This window comes from Mesoplodon densirostris, chromosome 9 (genome assembly GCF_025265405.1).
Source record: "Mesoplodon densirostris isolate mMesDen1 chromosome 9, mMesDen1 primary haplotype, whole genome shotgun sequence".
NCBI lineage: Eukaryota > Metazoa > Chordata > Mammalia > Artiodactyla > Ziphiidae > Mesoplodon > Mesoplodon densirostris.
The window spans coordinates 110,139,157-110,160,653 of NC_082669.1; the positions used below are offsets into that span (position 1 = coordinate 110,139,157).

At 46.3% G+C, this 21,497-nt stretch overlaps 1 protein-coding gene across 1 annotated transcript in view; it reads left to right on the forward strand.

Annotated features, from left to right (window-relative positions):
• Positions 1–10,521: 10,521 nt before the first annotated feature.
• The window catches only part of DPP6 (dipeptidyl peptidase like 6), an 804,405-nt gene continuing 793,429 nt past the window's right edge, over positions 10,522–21,497 (forward strand). Inside the window, exon 1 of the mRNA XM_060107540.1 lies at positions 10,522–10,755. Coding sequence (XP_059963523.1) covers positions 10,522–10,755 — 234 coding nt within the window. The remainder of the gene's footprint in view (positions 10,756–21,497) is intronic.

Here is a 21,497-nt window from a genome sequence, read left to right on the forward strand (position 1 = left end):
GTGGGTAAATCCGAGCAGACTGCCTGCTCTGTCAGGGCATCAGTAGCTATCTGCTAAGTTCAGGTCCTGAAGTTTACATTATATCGTGGGAAAACAGTAAAACGCAGATGTAGGGCTTCTCTGGTGGCGCAGTGGTTGAGAGTCCGCCTGCCGATGCAGGGGACGCGGGTTCGTGCCCCGGTCCGGGAAGATCCCACATGCCGCCCAGCAGTTGGGCCCGTGAGCCATGGCCGCTGAGCCTACGCGTCCGGAGCCTGTGCTCCGCAACGGGAGAGGCCACAACAGTGAGAGGCCCGCGTACCGCAAAAAAAAAACAAAACACAACAATGCAGATGTAATCAGTGGGTATAAGGGTAGACTAGTACCTATTCCAAGGTTTTCCGTGAGAGTGCCCGTCATACTACAAGTATCCCACCTGAGGGTCTGATATAAGTCGGTAACTTATTTGAAGCACTACGCTCTATCTTAGCATGATCAAGAGTTTTCTATTCTATTGCACAGTATATTTGGATTTAATAATTGTAAATTATTTTTCTTTGAGTACGTTAAGTATTCAAGAAAGATATTTCTCTTATGAATTTGAATAGCTCAACTTGGAAACTCAAAATTCATTTAGATCACAACCAACCAGTTACATCTCATTCAGAGTTGAGCCGAGGTCTCAGAGAGAGAGGAATAAAGGGATGCTGAAACAGAGATGTACACAGAGCCTTATGCTGCTGTTTCTTTTACCATATGATGGCTAAGAAGTTCTTCAGAGTCCCTTGAAAGCATCCATGTATCCATCCTTTCTCATGAAGATTGAGAGGGTTCTGTTTATCGTTGGCTTATAAAGAAAGTCATGGTGGGGATTATGGCTGCCACTCGCAGGATGAGGTGATGGGACCCGTCAGGGACTCAAGCTCAATCGGAGGAATGGATGAGACCCACCACATCCTATTGGAGCAGAGAGTCAATGCTGGTTTTGCTGTGAGTGAGGAAAACTCTGTTCAAATTGCAGGCTTATATGACTCATGGATTTATTTAGCCAATGGGCAATTTTTGTTTACCTGTCAAGAAATATATAAATAGAAGCAATTGTTAGGAGAATTACGTTTTTTGAGCTCCAAATTAAAATGATTTGAAATGCAATTAGTAGTATAGAAAAGGCTGTTTCTCCCCTTTACGAGAAGGAAATTGTTCAGAGATGGGTACAGCAGCGGACTTGATAGAGTTACAGTGCAGAGTGCATTGAATTACCCACGTGAAGCAATGAATGGCTTCATTCCAGTATTATTGCCCTAATATAATCTGTTTTTGTTAATGAGAGTCGTCTGCATCTCACATCTGACACACCCATATGCAAGAACCAGGTTTTGCATTGATAGCTCTTGCATTTGCTCAAGGCTATGTGACGACACAGAGCATCAGGCTTGACGTTTATTTTCTTCCCCTGGGTGAGGTCCCATGCTTCATAGGGTCTATTGTGTGTATACATTGGTAGTTAGCCATAAATATTAACTGTGTGCATGTGGGTCAGAGAGCCTGTTAAAATTCAAGAAAAACTATTGAACCACAAAAAGTCACATCAGTCTATTTTAAAATTCGTACGTTCTGTGGGAATTTGGAAGAAATCTTAAGTGATGGTGAAAAATAAAATGGGTTTTGTATGAACATTTTAATGTGTCTTAAAGGAGTAGATTCAGGAAAATTGAGTTCGTAAAAGTTGGTTTTCAACTTCAACATGTTTATTAACTTCATTGATTTTTAATTCACGTCAAGATTTTTTTTTATTGCATTAAAAAAGCAATGAGGCTAAACCAGAGGCACTGAGTATTTTTAATGAAATCAATTTTTGAAAGTTACTGGTCCTTTCTTTCTTGAAATTCTGCAGAGTTTCTCTGGCAAATTACATATATTCAGGCAACATGGGAGAGGCTGTCTGCTAAGGTACAAAATCAAAGCCTCTCTGAGATAAGCCCCAACAGGAATGGTATCTTAGCTTTGACCATATCGTTGGTGTCTGCTTTGTCAATTCCCTTTCCGCCACTACCTTCTTCCTGAGATGAGCCTTAAACATCTCAATTCACGGGTGAAACAGCATTCTGAAAATGTCCTGAAAAGATCGCCTGGTCTCTATTCTATTTTGACTTTGAATAAACTGCTAAGATAACCCCCTTTTAAGTGAGGAAGACTGGCCTTTGTACATTCTGGAAAAATTCTTACCCCCTGGAGAATCTCTATTCAATACTTTAAATGGGTGAGCCATTTCCTGAGAACCAGCAAACATTTTGAGAATCTTTCAGTTCACCTTGGTTGCCTTTTAGAAAAATGCTCTAGTGATTATTCTAGTGCAGTGTTTGTTTATCAAACTTGAGTGCTCATCAGAATTACCTGGTGGGCTTATTAAAATACAGATGGCTGGGCCCTTCCCTGAGTTTCTGATTCAGTAGATTTGTGATGGAGCCCAGAATTTTCATTCTGACAAATTTCTAGATGATGCTTACCCTCCTGGTCCAGGGACAATTCTTTGAGAGCCCCTGTGCTTTAGCGTTGAAAATGCTGCTTTGTGCTCCTACAATAGATAACTGGAGCATTATTATGAACACGTTTGTGATCTAGGTTTCTAACAGTCTTTTTCCAATAAAACTACCTGGGCTGTAAATGTACCAAAATGAGCAATAAATTGAGAAAACTACATCTTTTCATAAAAGGAAGGGCTTATCAATACGGCCAGGTAATTTAGAGCATCAGCCCTGATCCACTGAGAGGAGGGCTGACTATAATCTGTATGAAAGCCAGAACTGTATTCATTTTAGTTATTCATCTCATCCCTAGCACATAAAACAGAACAATGGCTGGTACATGGTGGGCATTCAAATATTTACTGAATAAATAAGTAAAATGCTTACAACCAACATTGACATTAGCTATACCATTTTTCATGCGTAGATTTGATTTTAGTTTTAGTGAGTTAGAACATGACATATACCATGATGCAAGCATGCTGTACGACAAATCATCCCAAATGCCATGGCTTACATAAGATCAAGATCCACATTTCTGTTGGTCAACTGTGATATATCTGGTCTGCCCTGGGCTCAGCTGGGTGGCTTTGCTTTGTGGTCCCTGATCCCTGAGCTTAACTCCAAACCGTGGGTTGGGTTCAAGTCTCTCCAAGCGTGTTTGTTCTGGAGGCCAAGCTGAAGTGGTTGCAACTACCCAGGCCATGTTCTTGTAGGGTGGGTCACCTGAGTGAGGGCAAGAGGTCGGCCAGGTCATGCAAGTACCTTGACGGCCTTTGCCTGCATCAGGTCCATTCACATTCCATTGGCCAAAGCAAGCCGTACAGTCCTGCTAGAAGTGGAGCTAAAAAGGCATCCGGGGTGAGCGGATATTTTCTGAACATTCCAGTTCATCACAGTTCTGAATATGGGAATAGTGGCTTACCTTAAAGATGAATCATCAGGACACAGAAACTCACGTCTTGGAGATGTAGTCATGTATCCAGCCGTGGCCTTGTGCCTTTGGAAGAGGACGCTCTTGCTGGAACTGCCCCATTACACACTTGAAAGGGTGGTGTGTCTTCTGGTGTTTGTGCCATAGCTGAGGCTTGTTTGTTTTTCTTTTCACTCAGTTCTCTGTTGTTTCCTAATTATTTTTTATTGATGCTATTCCAGACAATGTCTGAACTCAAAGGAATGGTCTTAATTCTGCCAGGGTTTGACACGGGGTTAAGATGGAGAGCGACAGGGATTTTTAAGAGACTTTTGCAGATTTGACCGAACAGATGTCCGGGAAGCAGGTGGCCCTTCCCCCTCCCTGACCTGCCTCAGGGATGGCTTCTGGCCCTGACTCTCTAAGGCATCTCATTGTCGCTCTTTGCTGTGTAGAGGAGGTCCTCTTCTCTCCTGCCTCTTTGTGTGTGGAAGGCAGATGCAAGGATGCACTGGAACATGCGGTGCCTGGACCTGGGCGCCAGTCCCCGGGGCTTAGCTCACCTTCTTATGCTGTTTCTGGCCGGTGGACTAAATCAGCCGCACACCCAGCCTCCCCCAAATTTCAGTCCTGCCGTACATTCTAGGAATACATCATATCCCCTTCTGTTCCGTATAACTGGAGTGGTTTCTAGTGGAGCCAGATTTTTCACTTTCTGTAACGACTTCCATTGGCCTGTGGTTGAGTAGAATTTAAAAGGCAGGATGAATGAATCAGCGCCAGCTCTGTTTTCTACTATCTGAATAAGACCCTGCATTTGAATGACCCTGCTTCTATCTTTTCTTTTCTATTGCATTGATCCTTTCCAGTGAAAACCTAAGGACCCCTTTGGATTCTTAGGACATGATGCAAGAAAAAAAAGGCAAAACCTGAAACAAGTGGGGGTCTAAGCCCTGTACTTCCAGGCCTGTTTTACAATTAGTGTTATGGCCAAGCCAGAACTGGCCCTTTGAAATGCCCGCCATGGGTCACAAGAGAGAGCAGATAAAAGCTTTCTCTTCTTCCAGAACACAGCCATCACCTCTGTTGGTTAAAGAAAGGGAGGCGCTGAATTGCAGAGGCTCGTTAATGTCACCTTAACATTAAAGGGAAGCAGATTCCACTTAATTCACTGGACCCAGGGAAGTGCCTGGTGTGAAAGACAAGAAGCTCTGGGGGCATTTCAGAGCAGGAGTCGCTTCCATTTTAATCTAATAACGTGTGATGTATGAATGAAGACATTTCAGCCGATGACATGGTTGATCTCCAGTGATCACCAGGGACAGACAGAAACAACAGACTCTCTTCTGTATCTCACGCTCTAAAAATCTTAGGCGCCTTGGAAAGCGTGGTGCAAGCTATAATTGAATCACCAGACAATGGGAACAGACAGAGGTTGGTGCCTCCTCTAGAAAGTGATTATTTAGATATTTTCTGAGGCATCATTGGTAGTGGAAGGTGAGGTCTTCTGAATATTCAAAGAGCAGCAAGGAATTTTTAGAGAAAAGCAATATACTGTCTCCTGATACTGATCCAGAGCAAGACGCCACGGAGGAGCAGAAAGAGGAAGGGAAGAAAGGAGGGTGAGCAATGGGAGGAACGAGGAAGTGGGTCACGGTCCAGTGTCCACGGGCGGAGGTGACAAATGAGAGGGGATCCCTAAAGGAAGGGAGGGTGGGTTCCCGCAGCCCCAGTGGGCTGAGAAGAAAATGCGTGCTCAGTTGAATCCGTGGTTGTTTTACATACTTGGCGATCAGATCAGCTTTACCATGTGTGTTGAGGGCCACATCTGTGTGAGCAGCCACTGCTGGGGCCGGTAGCTGTACGTGTGTTTCAAACTGTGTGAAAAACCAGGCAAATGCGTAACCTCAGTACTAAAATGCAGGGAAGTGTGCTACTGGAAATCAACCTTTAACTGTATTAATTTGAGCATAAGCCTTTTGGTTGGGTTAAAATAAATGTTTTTCTTTCAAACACATTAATCTGTAAGGATCAATTTGAAAACCTCCAAGTTAATTCATACTTTAACTTTGTGTTAAAGCCAGGAGTGGCAATTCCTTTTTCTTGTGCTGGATGTTTCCTGTTTGTAAAGAAGTCTTACCATGCGGCCCCGTGTTGGTACTCATCTTGCAAAGAAATAGTTATGTTAAAGAGAGCAAGAGAGAGGTTTTGCTCTGTATTTATGTAGTTAGGACTGTATTTTCTCAAGCTACCTGAACACTTGCTTTAGTTCTCCCCATTTGTATGAATGCAATGTGATAATATTTAGAAAACACTGATGCCCAGTGTTTTAGGGAAGCCTTTCTGTCAGAGTATGCTATATTGGCCATTGCATTTCTCCAAATATCAGTGTTTGGAAAAGAATAAATATCTTAAGCAGGGTTCTGCCCTCCTCCTCCTCCAAGAGAAAGGGGAAGTAAACTATAGGACATAATTCTCTCCTAGAAATAAGAAAACCTCTCGGGTAATAAAAATCATGCTTAGGCTGCTGGGCTCAATATACTTTGGGTATTTTTACAATGCTTAGCTTGCATATAGACCAAAAAGTTCCTTTCATTGTCATTTAAAAAAATGACCATCCGCTCTATTTTGCAGCGTCTGCCTAATTATATTTGTTTCGTAAACTGGTTTCAGGGGAAATAAACACACGCTCCCACCTTTATTTAATAAACAGGGAATAAATAGTCGTATGAAACTAGATGGAAAAATGGGTCGGTGAACAGGGTTTTAAGCCATATGGAGGAATTAAAATCTTAATATGAAATAACCCACAAAATATTTTCAAAAATAGTTCCCTATACTTAACCAATGAGCAGGAATGGAAATCTGCTTCAATAGAGCGTAGTCAAGATGTTCAAGTAGTGAAGGTTGAGTGAAGTGTTAGGGTTAGGATTGACAGGTTTCCTTCTGCAGTGCCGCACCTCTATTTACGTGCCCCTTGGGAAGTTTTGGTACTCTTCAGGGTTTTTTCCTCATTTAGAGGATGGGGTTCTGAAAAGGTTATTGAAGGCAATAAGTGAATTAACTATGCACCATACAGTGCCACCGCTTGCGATTCTCTGCAATTGCGTGACTTCATTCATCCTAAAATATTAGCTGGTTTCCTCTTTGCATTTGGGACTTCGGAGTCCTGACAGTCTATCCAAAGAGACACTGCAATGTGTGTATCAAAGTTTAAGGCAAATCTGGTTGTGTGAGTGCATACACGTTTGCAAACATGGGTGCACAGACTCACACTCAAAAGTCTAGAGCATTCTTTTTTTTTTTTTTTTTTTTTTTTTAGCGGTACCCGGGCCTCTCACTGCTGTGGCCTCTCCCTTTGCGGAGCACAGGCTCCGGACGCGCAGGCTCAGCGGCCATGGCTCACGGGCCCAGCTGCTCCACGGCATGTGGGATCCTCCCGGACCGGGGCACGAACCCGTGTCCCCTGCATCGGCAGGCGGACTCTTAACCACTGCACCACCAGGGAAGCCCCTAGAGCATTCTTTAAAATGAGTTGTGTTCAGTGTGCAGGTGGAGCAAAGTAGCCTGATTCTTTTTAAGTCAGTTGATGGGCCCTGGATCTAGACGGCACCCGAGAAGCTTTGCATGTGCGGATGGTTGTTTTATTAGTGTTGTGTCTCCTTCCCTTCGCACTGGCCTCTGAGGGGCTCTGTGCACCCTGACAGCCCCCTGCCCTCCATTTGTCCTGTTTAATTTGCAGATATGCTTCTGTTAACACAGATCTGTACCTCAGCTCTTCCCCCAATTGTTTAGGAGTTTTATAGCTTTTTTTTCACTTTACAAATAATTTTAAATAAAAACTGCTTATCGTCTTGTCTGAATCCTTTAGTTAGGGTTTTTAACTTTGACCAGATTGTAATTTGAAGACCTACAGGCTCGCTTGAGAATATAATTTCAAAAGTGAGGTACAGAGTGAAGTAAGTCAGAAAGAGAAAAACAAATACCGTATGCTAACACATATATATGGAATCTAAGGGGAAAAAAAAAGGTCATGAAGAACCTAGGGGTAAAACGGGAATAAAGACAGAGACCTACTAGAGAATGGACTTGAGGATATGGGGAGGGGGAAGGGTAAGCTGGGACAAAGTGAGAGAGTGGCATGGACATATATACAGTACCAAACGTAAAATAGATAGCTAGTGGGAAGCAGCCGCATAGCACAGGGAGATCAGCTCGGTGCTTTGTGACCACCTAGAGGGGTGGGATAGGGAGGGTGGGAGGGAGGGAGATGCAAGAGGGAAGAGATATGGGAACATATGTATAGGTATAACTGATTCACTTTGTTATAAAGCAGAAACTAAGACACCATTGTAAATGAATTATACTCCAATAAAGATGTTAAAAAAAAATAGTGAGGGATATGTGTGCCTTTCTTATCTCCCTTCTTCAATCTATTCTCTTTGATACACACACATCTATAAAGTATTGTGTATGATATCTAAACTATTTCCATATAAATACTCTATTTTGTATAAACTACATTGGTACAAGAAATAGTTTTATCATGCTTCTTAGAATTTGTGTAAATATATACGTGCATATTTCATATATATGTGTGTATGTGTAGTACATAAGACCCTCACAGCATCTATATTTAGTGAAATGTCAGATCTAGATGCCAGAGCGGGCAGTGGGGGCTTTCCTTTTAAGTCGGTTTGGAAAGGCAGCTTCAAGGATCTGAAGCACAGCTGGGCAGGGGAGGGGGATGAGAGCAAGGTTTCCTATTTATCTAAATGTGATGACTTTTAAAGTTTAGCCTCATGGTCCTTGTAATTTTTGCCTCTGTCTTCAAAGTCAAGCGGCGCAGCGATGCTCTGGCACCCCCAGATCTGTGGCTGGCACATCTGCCTGTGTAACAGGCCTTTTGGTGGTGCAGGGAGCCTCCCAGCTATTGAGATACTGATTTTACGTGTTTTTATAGTTTCTGTAAAGGAAACGTTTTCGAACTACGGTTAAGATGCACTTTTCTTCTTAGCGGAAGGAAACCACAGTGGATTAAACAGAGGGTGGTGTGGTATAAATTTTAATTAAAACAAGACTACCTGCTAGGTTGAGAGCTTGGGAAGAGTGTGGAAAGGATTGGAAAGGGTCCTCTCCCCGGAGGTTTATTCACCTGCATTCAGTTTCTCCCCCCAAGTTAAGGACACAGCGGGAAGAGGCAATATTTTTAGGACCAGGAACAGCAGGGTCTCTTTCTCTGGGATTTCTGGGCTTGGACAGTGGTGCCAGGAGGTGGCCTTGGACTCAGATCCAGCAAAGGCCGGCAGCCTGCAGTAGAGCCCTCTGAGTGGCCGAGGCCTCGCCCGTTTTTCTGCAATGGTCACGGAAACCGTGGCGGAGCAGAAGCACCGCTGGAAGGTAAAGGCGAAGATGCCCACGTCGACCTCGAGTGGAAGGGGCAGCGAAGTGCCGGGGCAGGTGCGAGCCCTCCACCCGGCCCCTCCCTCCGGAGTCTGGGCTCCTCGTCTGATCAGGATGGGACAGGTCCATCCAGCCGGAAGCGCTGCAAACAAGAGGGAAAGGGCAGTGCAAGGAGAACGGGGGGGTGGGGGGGATGAGGACACTAGAAGGAAGAGCGCCCCGATTCCTCGAGAAAGACGGAGGCGCGGGTTCCAGCAGGACAGAGAGTCCCCAGAGGCCAGGAGGGAGGAATCCGCCCCGGGAAAGGGAGGGGAGAAACCAGACAGGCCGCCTGCGGTGTGGAGTCGGAGCCCGGCGCCGAGGCTCAGTTGGTGTCTTTCCACACAGGGGCGCTGGAGCACGTTTGACTGCAGCAAGAGGAGTGAATGCGCGCCCTGACCCGTGCGCCCCTTTGGTGTCGTATCTCCGCTCCCAGTTCCTCTCAGGGGAGGAGTTGGGGGCGGCCTCACAAATGCTTTAGCCTCCGCTGGCGGTTATGCATTTGTTGAAAATGAAAATGGAGCTCGCGATATAGATAAATGCGTGGGGTGTGCGGGCAGGAGCGTTTGAGTCGCTCTGAAGGCATATCCACCAGGCCGGCCCTCGCTTGCCTTCCGTGACCTTTTCCTTGCCTTCTTTTTGACACCGGGTGAAGGAAAAGGAATCTGTTTTTGGAGAAGAGCTTGGTTTGGGAGGGAAGGGGGCTCGTCAGAGACAGTGACCCCCGAGCCCCCTCCCTTGCAGCCCCGCAGTTTGCTCTCCATCACCCCCGTGCACACCCCCAGGTCCGCCGGGGGTCTCGGCCGTGGCTGTTTCACGTGAGGCAAGAAAAGCTGGGAAAGAAACACGAGGGGGAGCGCCTCGGAGGGCGACCGGGCTGCAGCTGCGCGCGGTGCGAGCGCGTGGACGCGGAGCGCAGCCCCGCGCCTAGCCGAGGACAGGCGTCTCGGGGGCAGCCCCCTCCCTCGGTGCCCCCGACGCCCCCTCCCCATCGCGGGCCTCTTCTCGCACGCTCTCTCCCCGCGTGTCGCCGGGTGCGCCCTCCCGGTGGCCCGGAGCCCCAGAGCCCCTAGCGCGCCTCCGCGCCCAGCCCGCACCCAAGACCTGCGTGGCCCCGCCACCTCCTCGCTGCCAGCCCTGGCCACCCAGGCGCAGTTCCCGGGGGGCGGGTGTGAAGGGGCCACGTGGGGAGAGGAGGGGAGGAGGAGCCGCGCGGGGGGCCGGGGGCGGGGCGCGGAGATGCGCTCTGGATGCTCGCCGGTCTCTAGGCGGGGTGCCAAATTCCGGGGCCTAGGCATCTTCCCTCCCTTTATGGTTTTTTGTTGTTTGTTTTCTTTCTGTCGATGGCTTTGATCAGGCCGTACGTGGCCATGGCAAGGAGTTGAAAAGCAGAAAAGACGAGCGAAAGAGAACACACCCCCAGACCCCGGCTTCGCCGAGCCGCCGGGGGAGGGGGCGGAGGAGGCCGAGCCAGGCAGTCGCCCGGCGGCGACTTGAGAGTGGCGCGCGGGAGGAGCGGCCGCGCGGCCGCCGTCCTTTCTTCCTCCTCCTCCTCTTCTTCTTCCCCTTTTCCCCCGGCGGGGGTGGGGAGCGGGAACCCGAAAGGGGGAAAGCCATTATCCAAACGCCCCAAAGACCGCCGGCGAGAGCGCGCGGAGACCGATGGCTTCGCTGTACCAGAGGTTCACGGGCAAGATCAACACCTCGCGGTCCTTCCCGGCGCCCCCGGAGGCGAGCCGCCTCCTGGGCGGCCAGGGGCCCGAGGAGGACGGTGCGGGGCCCAAGCCCCTCGGAGCCCAGGCGCCCGCGGCGGCGCCCCCGGAGCGCGGCGGCGGCGGTGCGGGCGGCCGGCCCCGGTTCCAGTACCAGGCGCAGAACGACTGTGACGACGAGGACGTAAGAGCATCTGGGTGGGTGGGTGGCTGGGTGGGCGCGCGGGGCTCCGGGCAGCCCGGGGGAGACGCGCCCGCGCCGCGTCTGCCATGGTCTTGGGGCGCCCTCCTTCCCCACCCCTCCCCCACCCCTCCCGGGAGCGCCCGCAAATACACTTCCTCGCGCGGATCTCGGTCACCGCCGTCCTGGAGCGGGTCCTTGTCTGCAGCGGCGGCGGCGGCCAGGAGTTGGTGGCGCTGAGAGAGCAGCGCTGGTGGAGCTGCGCTGCTGGGGCGTGGAATTGGCTGGGGGTTCACAGATGTGTGGATGCCTGGTGTTAACTGCTTGGTGCTCTGGATCTCAAGGAGGGAATTCGATCTGTCTGTGCTTACAAGTTGGTTTCTCTTTTCTTTCCTTTCTTTCTTTTTTCTTTTGTCTGCTTTAAGACTCGAGGAGGAGACTGTCCCAGGCTCTTTTTCTCCCCCTCCCACCTCTCACTGGAATCCTCACCTCGGGGCGCAGTCCCTTCACTCACTTCTCCAACACCTCGCCCTCCCCCCCAGTGCTGGTGGTGGTGGTGGTTTTCTTTTCCGAAAAGTAAAATAAAAGCACTAGCATCCGAGGCTCAAGCCCTTGTCCCAGGGCCCAGCCCAATTTTTGCTGGTGGGAGTCAGGCCCTGCCTGTGCCCACACCTAGCCTTGGACTAGCAACCACCTTAGGCTGTGTGAGCTGAAAACTTCTCCGGGAGCACGTTTTTTACTCTTCTCGGGGCTGGCAGCCTGGGTTTCAAAGGTTGGATTTGCATATCACCTTAGTAACTGATGACTCAGGCAGGACACCAGCAGGCTGCAGAGATGGATGAGTTCAGCCACCTCTGTTGATCCTGTCCATCTGTTCAGAGGGCCAGGGAAGGCCACGGAGAGAGGAAGGTGATGTTTCTGAGACCTCTTCCCAGAAAAAAAGAGAAAAATCCCAGACAAGCTCTCAGGCAGGCAGGCAGGCAGGGCTGGCTCGGCTGGTACAGCCCCTGGCTGGCTGTGTTGGGTCCTAGAGCTCCCTGTGTGTAGGTCTGAGAGTTTCCCACCTGGGGGCACCTGGGCACAGGTCTTCACACAAGCCTCTCAGACGGCCTACCCCGCCATACCCCGGGCAGTTTATGTCCCTGCCCTCAGCAGGAGGCTGTGGTCATTCACCATGTCCTGCCTGGGATCACTGGTTGTTTTTGTTTTGTTTTATCAGTGGAGGATGTGGAGAGTGTAATAGACATGACAAAAGTTTGTGGGAGATGTGGTTCGTGTGTGTGTGTGTGTGTGTGTGTGTGCGCGCGCACTTGCACACACACCCTGTATCGGATCTTGCATGAGATTTTCTTATGTTGGGTTATTTCTAGACTCCCCTGGTTAAAAGAGAGCTATCAGAGAGATGTCCCTCACCTCAGTGGGTCAGGTCCTGAGGGAAATGCAGGAATTCTCAGGTTCAAGGAGCCAGGATCTTTGAGGAGCAGTTTCATTGGGGCAGTTGAAAAATTCTGGAGGATTAAACTCCTGAGAATCTTGGGGAAGACCACTGAGCTGCAGTGCAGACAGAAATGATGCACTTTTTGCCTCAAATCTGACTTAAAACTGTTGGATTGTGTTATGCCTGAAGTGAAAACCATGAGCAATTTCTTCCTAATAGGCTCTAGGTGTCGCTAGGGGAAAGGAAAGGGGAGAGTTTCTGCATTTTGTTTTAGATCATCTCCACCCATCTTTTTTTTTTTTCTCTCTCTCCTCATTTTAGCTTTGATCATATATTCCTCCTTTTCCATTTGACATATGTCTAGAACTGTTTCTCAGATAAGCAAAAGGGTTGAACCGATGAGCAAATTATGAATTTAACATTTGCCAATGATTTCTGCTGAAATGGCTCTGAACAGTATATGTAATTTAAATTCATTAACTCCTGACATCAATTTTTTGTTTCCTGGAAAATACAAAAAAGGGTGTGTGTGTGTAGGTGTAGGTGTAGATATAAATACAGTGATGTGTATGTCGTATCCTTATGAGATATATATATATATATATATATATATCATGTTTAAAATGTACGATTAAACAATGACACACGGCTAAATGTAGCATCAATGTCTTGAAAACTTTTATGTGCTTTTCTCAGAAAGAAATATTCGGAATTGAAAAAACTATGTCTAAAAATGTGCTAAATGATAGAAGTGCACATTAAACAGATTACTTTTCCTCCAGACACAGTGGCTGCTGTTTGCTGAAGATAAGAGCACTAGCTAAAGAAAGTAGACATAAGAACTGCTTTTCTGATACAAGCCCTTGTCAAGACTAAACAATCTTGAGTAATCATCCTGCTACTCAAATTTAAACATGAAGATATACACCTGATTAGGCACACATTACGTATCATTCTGTGTATCTTGGGGCGGCCACGTAAACATGTACTTTAGCAGTTTGGGCGTCCACTGGGCACAGGTCGGAGCTGTCCGAGGTTCTGAAGAGTCCTTTGCATTAGCGCACAGGAAATCTTCAGCACTTCTGTTTGGAGTCCCAACACTAAGGCTGGTGTGTCATTGCTCTTCTGTGGCTTGTCTGTTCCATGGAACAGAAACAGCTTTCCCACCTTGGTCACTGAGATGATGGTAAACACCATACCTTTAAAATCCAATGAACTTTGTGCCTCGTCCTTCCATCCAGAAACGGGGAAATAAAATGTAGTTCTTGACCTCTTTATGTGTGTACACACACATGCCTGAATATGACTGAGAACGGGCAATTCTTCACAGAATAAAATTGAAGGTAGTTATCAGGTCTAGAAGAGATAAGTCAGATGACCAAGTTGCGTGGCGGGTGACTGGGAATGCATTACCTATCTGCACCAACTACACATGTAAGGGACCTCTCTGCTGTGTAGCACTACATAAAAGCCTGCTTGGGGTGTGGGTCAGTTTTAAAATGTGAAGTTTAACTTTGATAAAGAAGGGAAGCCAGAGAGCTTTTTCTATTAGAGTTTCCTCATCAATCTTAGATTTATTTAAGTATAAAGTCAATGAGTTGGGAAACCCCTCTGAGGAATCAATAGCTATTTTGGTTTAAAATTCATTTTGTAGGTTTAAAAATAAGTTGACTCTTAAAAGGGAATGTTGCTGGAAGTGACTTTTAATGGAATTTAGTAACTTCCGATAGGAATTAACTTCAATTATTTTTAAAATACTGAACTTTGTCATGCCTCTGCTTGAGCATTTCCTTTTGATTTCCTAAAGGACTTTAGGAGGACATGATGGATAACTGTCAGGGCAGTAGTCTTGTTGGGGCCACATCACCATGTTCCTGTGTTCTTCATTTTTGGTGACACATGATTTCCTAAGAATACAAATGTGATGACAACAGGATTTTAAAATAGAAATTTGGCTGAAACAGGGATTGAGCAAAAATCACTGCTTATGCTGTGTATCAGCTTATGATGTCACTGCTTCTGCTGTATTTCATCTTCCTGTGTGTCTGCAGCAACTAGCCTTTCTTCTTCCTCTCCACCTTGAGTTTTCACCGGTATGATGCCAATATCCTGTTAATTTCTCCTTGGAGTCTATCAACTTTAAGTTTTTTAAGCAGCTTGGCTCCACAGAAATGTTTATATCCCCTCTTACTTTCTTCTGCTCCAATTTCAAATGCTTTTAAAAATATTTAGGTTCATATTATCTTCCTAACGTATTGAGAAAAAGGCTAAAACTTTCAACCACCTGCTTGATCCCATCGTTTTCATGACAAATTTGACAATGCTTAGTGTAACTCACCTACAGAACAGCTGTGGGATGTCATAGGGTTGTTTGGAGGTTTCATCTTCTCAATCAAAAGGTCTGAAGCTGAATCCACTCACTTGTTCCGAGGATCCTCTTTTCCTTATTTAGCTTGACAGCAGACTCACATTCTTACTGTCTTCACTGCAGACACTGCACACAAAATGTCATCAGTGTTCTCTTAATTACTTGATAGAATGGCCTGGCTCCTCTTCAGTCTTTGTTGGTATCGCTTTTTCTCCTGTTGACCATCAGCCTGCACTTCCAACTTTGGCATCATATGTCTTTCATGATGCCACGTGAATTCACATCCTGTCTCTCTCTGACCTTGGCCTTTGAATTCTTTGCTACATCATTTTTTCCTCCTCCCTTTCATGCAGGAGGTTGGGAGAACCTACACTCCAAGGTTTTGGTCTCCACTATTCTTTCCCTTCCATGCTTTCTTTTTAAGATAGATTAGTTATGGGATAAATTAGAATGAAGATAAAGGGAGCTGAGTCTATTTCGCAGCTTCTGTATTAGCAGATGGCTAAAGTAGCTTTATTCCTCTGGTATACATGTCCTAGCATTTCTTGTGGAGATCATTTGCTTTCCTGTTTTACAGAATTGGAGAACTGGAGAATTGGAAGGACCTTGGCAATCACCATCTTGATTTCTCTTCCCAGCTCTTGTTCCACATGTCAAGCAGCTGGGCGCTAGACCGTTTCTGTGGTGTTGACAAGATATCCGCGTAGATATATCCCTAACCTTGTCATTCCCCTCTCCTTACAACTCCCCACTCTAAATAACTTTCTGCCTAATCTCCTTATTTCTACTTCTAGTACTGCCATCCCTTCCACCTCCAAGCATGACATACAATACACGTAAGCTTGTACAGCTACATTTTCCCACTATCTTGATTTCTTTCTTATAACATTAAGTATTTCACTAGATAAGCTTTGAGGTATCCTTATGGGTTTAATGCCTTATGACACCATATCATAATGCCCTGCTGGACACAACGGTTGTCCTCATGAAAAGTTTATTTTCTGCACTCCAGAACAATGTTAAACACACGAGAAGTGTTTACTGTCTAAGACAGTCTCTCTGTGAATGTTTTGGTAAAGTATATAGAACAAAATTATACAAAATTGTGCTTACTGTCTCAGCACAGAGCATGTAGTCATCGTTGGGAAGTTGCCTGTGTTACAAAGAAGTAAGAATGGTGACATAAACAAGGATTAAGTGCAAGTTGACTGATGAGTGAAACCAAGTATAGCGTCAAAAATACTGTGCCTCTGCATTGCACCTTGTGTTTTTTAAAGCCCCACTACGGGTACCTCATTTCACCTCCATAGTCACCTTGGCTTGGGGAGAACCATAACAAAGAGCTAATCTGTTGGTTTGAAAAATTAATCAGGGTAAGCCTAATTTATTTCATTTGGATGAGTCAGTTGTCCACTGTGAATTATAGCAAATAAATTTCAATCTGTTAACAAGCCTTTGCTCTGTAGAGTCAGCCAAAAACGTACATGTTTGCTTAAAGCCGAATTTGTGAAAAATGAGCATTCTGCCTTCTCAGTGGATTTGAGTTCTGTGTAGCAGTAAGATATGTTGAAGTGGGCACAGCAACCTATTTTATAAGGCATGCTTTTTTTTATTCCTGCCAGTGCGCACTTTTAAATAATTTACTTGTATATGTTAACTGTAGATTTAAGGAGGTCTGGAGTATTAGGATAACATAATATCGAGTTATATTTTTGACAATGGAATCAACTCATTTTCCCACATGAGATTAATATCCTAGTATCACTCTGTAGACAGGAATTTCTCTAGATGTTGGCTTTGGACATTTTTCCGTCATAAAATAGAGCTTTTTCTTTCATACCCCAGGCTTTTTCTCCTTTAATAGAGTCAGAATGATTAATGAGTTTAATTTTTGCAAGCAACTGGCAGGAGTTGCTGAGTAAGATGTACAATCTTACTGTATATAACCCTGTTCCTTTTAATTACTCTGATGATAACAATGCATTTGTCAAGTGCATATGGAATGCTTCTCTGCAACATACGATATTGATCCCTTTCATAGAGCATTGCCTATAAAAATAATATGTACAGTAACCCTTTTAAAATTAAATCCTAATAAATTTAGCGTTGAGGGCATTGAGTGCCCATGTGCCATGTTTTGATTTGCTTCCATTTTAAGCACATTGGTTTGATTTTATGTACATTAAAAAAAAAACGCACTCAGCCTTTCTGGTTAATGACTTTTGGAACATTTATCTTTAGAAGGGTCTCGCATCATGAAATTATCTGAAATAGAACATTTAAAAATTTGATAACATCTCATTTTACAAATGGGAAGACTACAAGTAATTATGTGAATAATATTCCACAAACCACTTGTGTTCTCTGGACCTCAGAGAAACTCAGCCTTCCCTTCTCTCCTGTGTTCTTCTCAGTATCCTCTGTGGTACCGTAATTGAGTGGAGGAATTAACTTAATTCTATCACTGAATTTCAAAAGTATGAACATTATGAAATCTAACGGTCTAACTTATTTTGGTTCTAAATGGATATGCTAATTGCCAAAGGAAAAAACAAACAGTTTCGCCACAGTAGTATACGATTTTTGCCCTGAATGGGTTTCCCCAATAGTTTTACTCTTTTTCCTCCGTGTATTTCTTTCTGTGTTTTCTAACAACATCCAGATCCATCTGAAGTGCAGGAGATGTTCCGTTTTGTCCCATGATGGAGGAATGTACATAGGTAGTTTTTCAGGAAGACTAGAAGCCAGTAAAGCCCACAAGGTCCAGGTGGTAGAATTCTAGGTGGTGAACACCCTGCCTCCCAGATTAGGGAACATCTCAGTTGAGAGCAGCAGGCATTGGGGGCTGAACGCTGTAGATGAGCATCTGGCAGGGACTGGGCTCTTATCGGGATGCAGGAAAGAGGGAGACTCTGTCCTGGAACAGTCATTCCCTCAAAAAAGACAAACACATTTACTTTCACTCATCCCTTCAGTGTGTAGATAAACACCTGGAAGGCATTTAGAATGCATTAAAGGCATCCTAGCACCATGCCCAATGGAAATGAAAACACACACACACACACACACACACACACACACACACGGTTTTTAATTCAAAAGGAACTTAAGGATTTTCCAGGGCATCACAGTCACTTTCAAAATCAATTTTTAACTTTCTCTAGTGTTCAGATTTCATTTGATATCAGCTTTTGGGGTCAGTTTTAATATGCTTCTGTTAAAAAAAAAATGGAACAGGTGATATTATCCTCTTCCCCAATTTGGAATTGAGAAGACCAATGAATCCTTTCTATCTCCTGTTGTTTACCATTTGGGAAGGTCTATTTTAAAGACAGAACTACTGGAATTAATACAGCCACTTTCATACAGCAATGGGCTCTTCGTTCTGTTATCGTGATATATTTATAGGGTTGTATATATCCATTATATTTTATATATGGTGCACCTAATACAGTTTAAGGTGACATCAGCCAGAAGGGGAGCAGGAATGGAGTAAGGGAGCATTGAAGAACTCGGAATAAAAGAAGTTGTACAAGGGAAGCAGGGGGGAGGGTAAAGCAGAAACTAGAGGTAGAGGAGTGCAGGAGACAATCACGGGCTTCCAGTCTCCCTAATCATTTTCCCCCAAACGTTCAGTTTTCTAAACTGTACTCAAACCCTTCCTATGCTTCATTCAACATGCCATCCAGTAATTTACAAATTAAAAACAAACATGAGAAACCTCTTTAAAAGTCCTGAGAGGTGAAGTTATCTCATCTGCTTTTCGAATTGTGAGATATTTGCAAGCACACAAGGTAGCCGACCCCCATGTGAGCGGCTCTAAGCCCTGGAGAAGCATTGCTTGTTCAGGGCCCCTTGTTGCTTCTGTGCCTCCTTCCTCAGCATCTGCACGGCTGCTGAGGAAAGACCGCTACCTCCGGGCATCTGAAGTCGATGGAGACATGTGGTGCCGTGCCCCTTCTTACTCCTCAGGCTGCCTCAAAGGTTAGACTCTCGTCCCCGCTCGCCTTGCCACACGGTCTCGGGAATATTCACGAAGAGAATGGATGCCATTTTCTGGAACGCTTGGCTACGTTACAGAACACCTAGCTAGTTTCCCAGGTGAACTTTTAGGTCTTCTCCATCACGTTCATTTCATCTTTTCCGATTTGCACGTGTGTGTTCCCCGTGCCGCGTTTGAGGGAAGTGTGCTGCAGGCGCATCGCTGCATCCACGGTGAACCGTCTGTTCACAGCCTCACCCCAGGGCGCACTGCTGGCGAGCACAGCCCTTCGGAAGGAACAGAGAGGCTCAGCTGAAACTTACGTGAGGACAGTGGTCCGTGAGGTGGAAGAATGCAGAGGGGTCACCAGTGGGTGCACGTGGAGGGCGGAGAAGGGAAGTCAAGCTGGGCTCAGAGTTTTCGAACTGGACTTCAAGCTGGGGCGGGGGGGACAGTCGGTGGTGCTGCTCTGCACGTGTTTATGGGTCTCACAGGCACCTGTGGGATTGTCCTCCTCTCCCGCTTGGAGTTGCGTGTGGCCGTGTGGTTGACTTTGGCTGCTGGAATGGACTGGAAGTGAGGCTAGCTCTCCTACGTGGCCGCTTTACGAGCCAGCACGTGGGTTGCTGTGCTCTCTCTTTCCTTTTGCCATAGAAACGAGCAACATTCCAGGTAGGGGCGGTTCAGTGGGAAAGATATAAACTTATGTTTGTAAACCACTGAGATTATGTTAGGACAGTATCACCTAGCCTGAGCTGAGGGGCACAGGGCAATCCGTGTTCCTGTGGACAAGTCACCATTCATCATTTCTGGACCTTGACTGCATCGTCATCTCTGGGCAAAATCAGCACTTTCTAAACTTCTACGGGAAGTTTCGTTCTACCTTCCTGCATCTCACTTAAAACTTCTTAGTTCTCAAAAAGACTGAAATGGGGCTTCCCTGGTGGCGCAGTGGTTGGGAGTCCGCCTGCCGATGCAGGGCACACGGGTTCGTGCCCCGGTCCGGGAAGATCCCACATGCCGCGGAGCGGCTGGGCCCGTGAGCCATGGCCGCTGAGCCTGCGCGTCCGGAGCCTGTGCTCCGCAACGGGAGAGGCCACAACAGTGAGAGGACCGCGTACCGCAAAAAAAAAAAAAAAAAAAGACTGAAATGGAAATTCCCCTGGGAGGGCAACAGATGTTGGAGCGCCCGAGTCTTGTCAGTTCCCTCATTTCCTGTCTCTGGGAGCATGTTTGTTGGGTGATGGGAAAGGATAAGAAGGGACCCATTTCCTAAAGACAGTGTGTGCATTCGTGGTGGGTGTGGGGGGGGGGAGGGAGGGACTGGGCGGTAGGAGTGGACAGGCAGGTTCCTAGATAATAATGATGAAAGCAAACACTGCAGCCTTCAGGATGTTGCTGAGGGTCAGCCTTAGAAATGAGCTTTCTGGGGCTTTGACTGGAGACCTTTCAAGTTGGAAAAGCAGGGGATCAGAGGTTCACACAGGGAAGCCTTGACATCCTGAGGCTCTGTCTTTGGTGTACGCTCTGCCCTTCATTTTACGAGGATTCTGGAATCCGTTTTACACGGAGCCTATATTTACAGTGTAGAATTGAAGAGGGCATGTTTTCATCTAAGTAATAGGAAATGTTATCAGAAACACCCAGCTCTAGCACGATACTCTTTCTCCCCCGATTCCTGTCCTGCCCGTGATCAGTTCATCTCCATTTTATACGTAGAAAGGTGTCATTAGTTTCTCTTTCTTTTTTTTCCCCCAGATTTTTAGTTCCTCTGAATGGACAGAAAATTCAGCCCCTAAATGACTGGTTACCTATTAAAGGGAGAGGGGGGATGCTGTCAAAGACGGGGCTCTGTTTCTATAGCAACAGGAGCTGACTGTGATAAGCAGGGATGTCTGGTTTCCTTGTCTGGCACTCTTCTTACTGGACAAGCAATCATTGATGATATGCTTCCTCACTGCTGTCCTGCAGCTCTGGGGAGATCCTATCAAGCGGAGGCTTTTGTTTCCACGGGTACAGGGAGTGCACCTGGGCAGAATCCTAATGTCCCTGCTCTTGCCGTCCGTGATCTTTAATCCTGCTGCTTCTGCTCCAGTGGGTCTTTTATTTCATCACAACCATAGGAAGAGCACAGTCTTGTTCTTTTGCCTTTGGCTGCTCCTGGGGTTCATCGCAGTGTCTCTGAAGTGGGGGAGTGCTTGAGGGGTCATTTTTGGCCCCTGGTATCTGTCACTCCCTCTTACAGACCCTGAGAATCATTTTCCTCCTTTGGCAGACACCCAGGAAGAGGTTTCCCACCATCGTCCAAGCTGTGCTTCCTCTCACCCCCATCCGAGTCCACGTCCTTGTCTTCTGACCTCACTACAGACAGTTGCCCTTCTGGGTGTCCCTGCCCCGGGTCAGAGCTGCTCCCGCTGCTTCTAGGCTGGGAGCTGTGCACAGGCTCCTCACTCCTTCAGCAAATGCCCAGGTCCCTGTCACGACCGCCAGGCATGGCATTGGCTCTTCCCTCTGCCGGAACGTCCTCCCTTCCTCCCTTCCCGTCTCTGCTTCAGCATCACTTTTTCAGTGGTCCCCGCTGCCCACCCCATTTGAAGTTGCAGTTCCCCCACCCACCACTCCCGGTGTTCCCCACCCTGCTCTGCTTTGCTTTTCTTTTACCATGGCATTTATCGCCTCCTGATATATTATATAATTTTCTCATTATGCCTGTTTTATTTTTGTCTCTCCCCATTGTAGAATATCAGCTGACTGATGTCAGGATCTCTGGCTGATTTGTTTGCTGCTGTATCCAGTTGCCTGGTACAGCGTCTGGTACAGCCCAAGTGCTCAATAAGTCTTTGTTGAAGGAATGGGTGAAGGATTGGCATCTCACCTGAAAAAACTCTCTGCTCGCGACTATTTGAATAATCACACTTCTTCAGCCTTTTTTTTTTTTTTTAATTGAAAGACTTCTG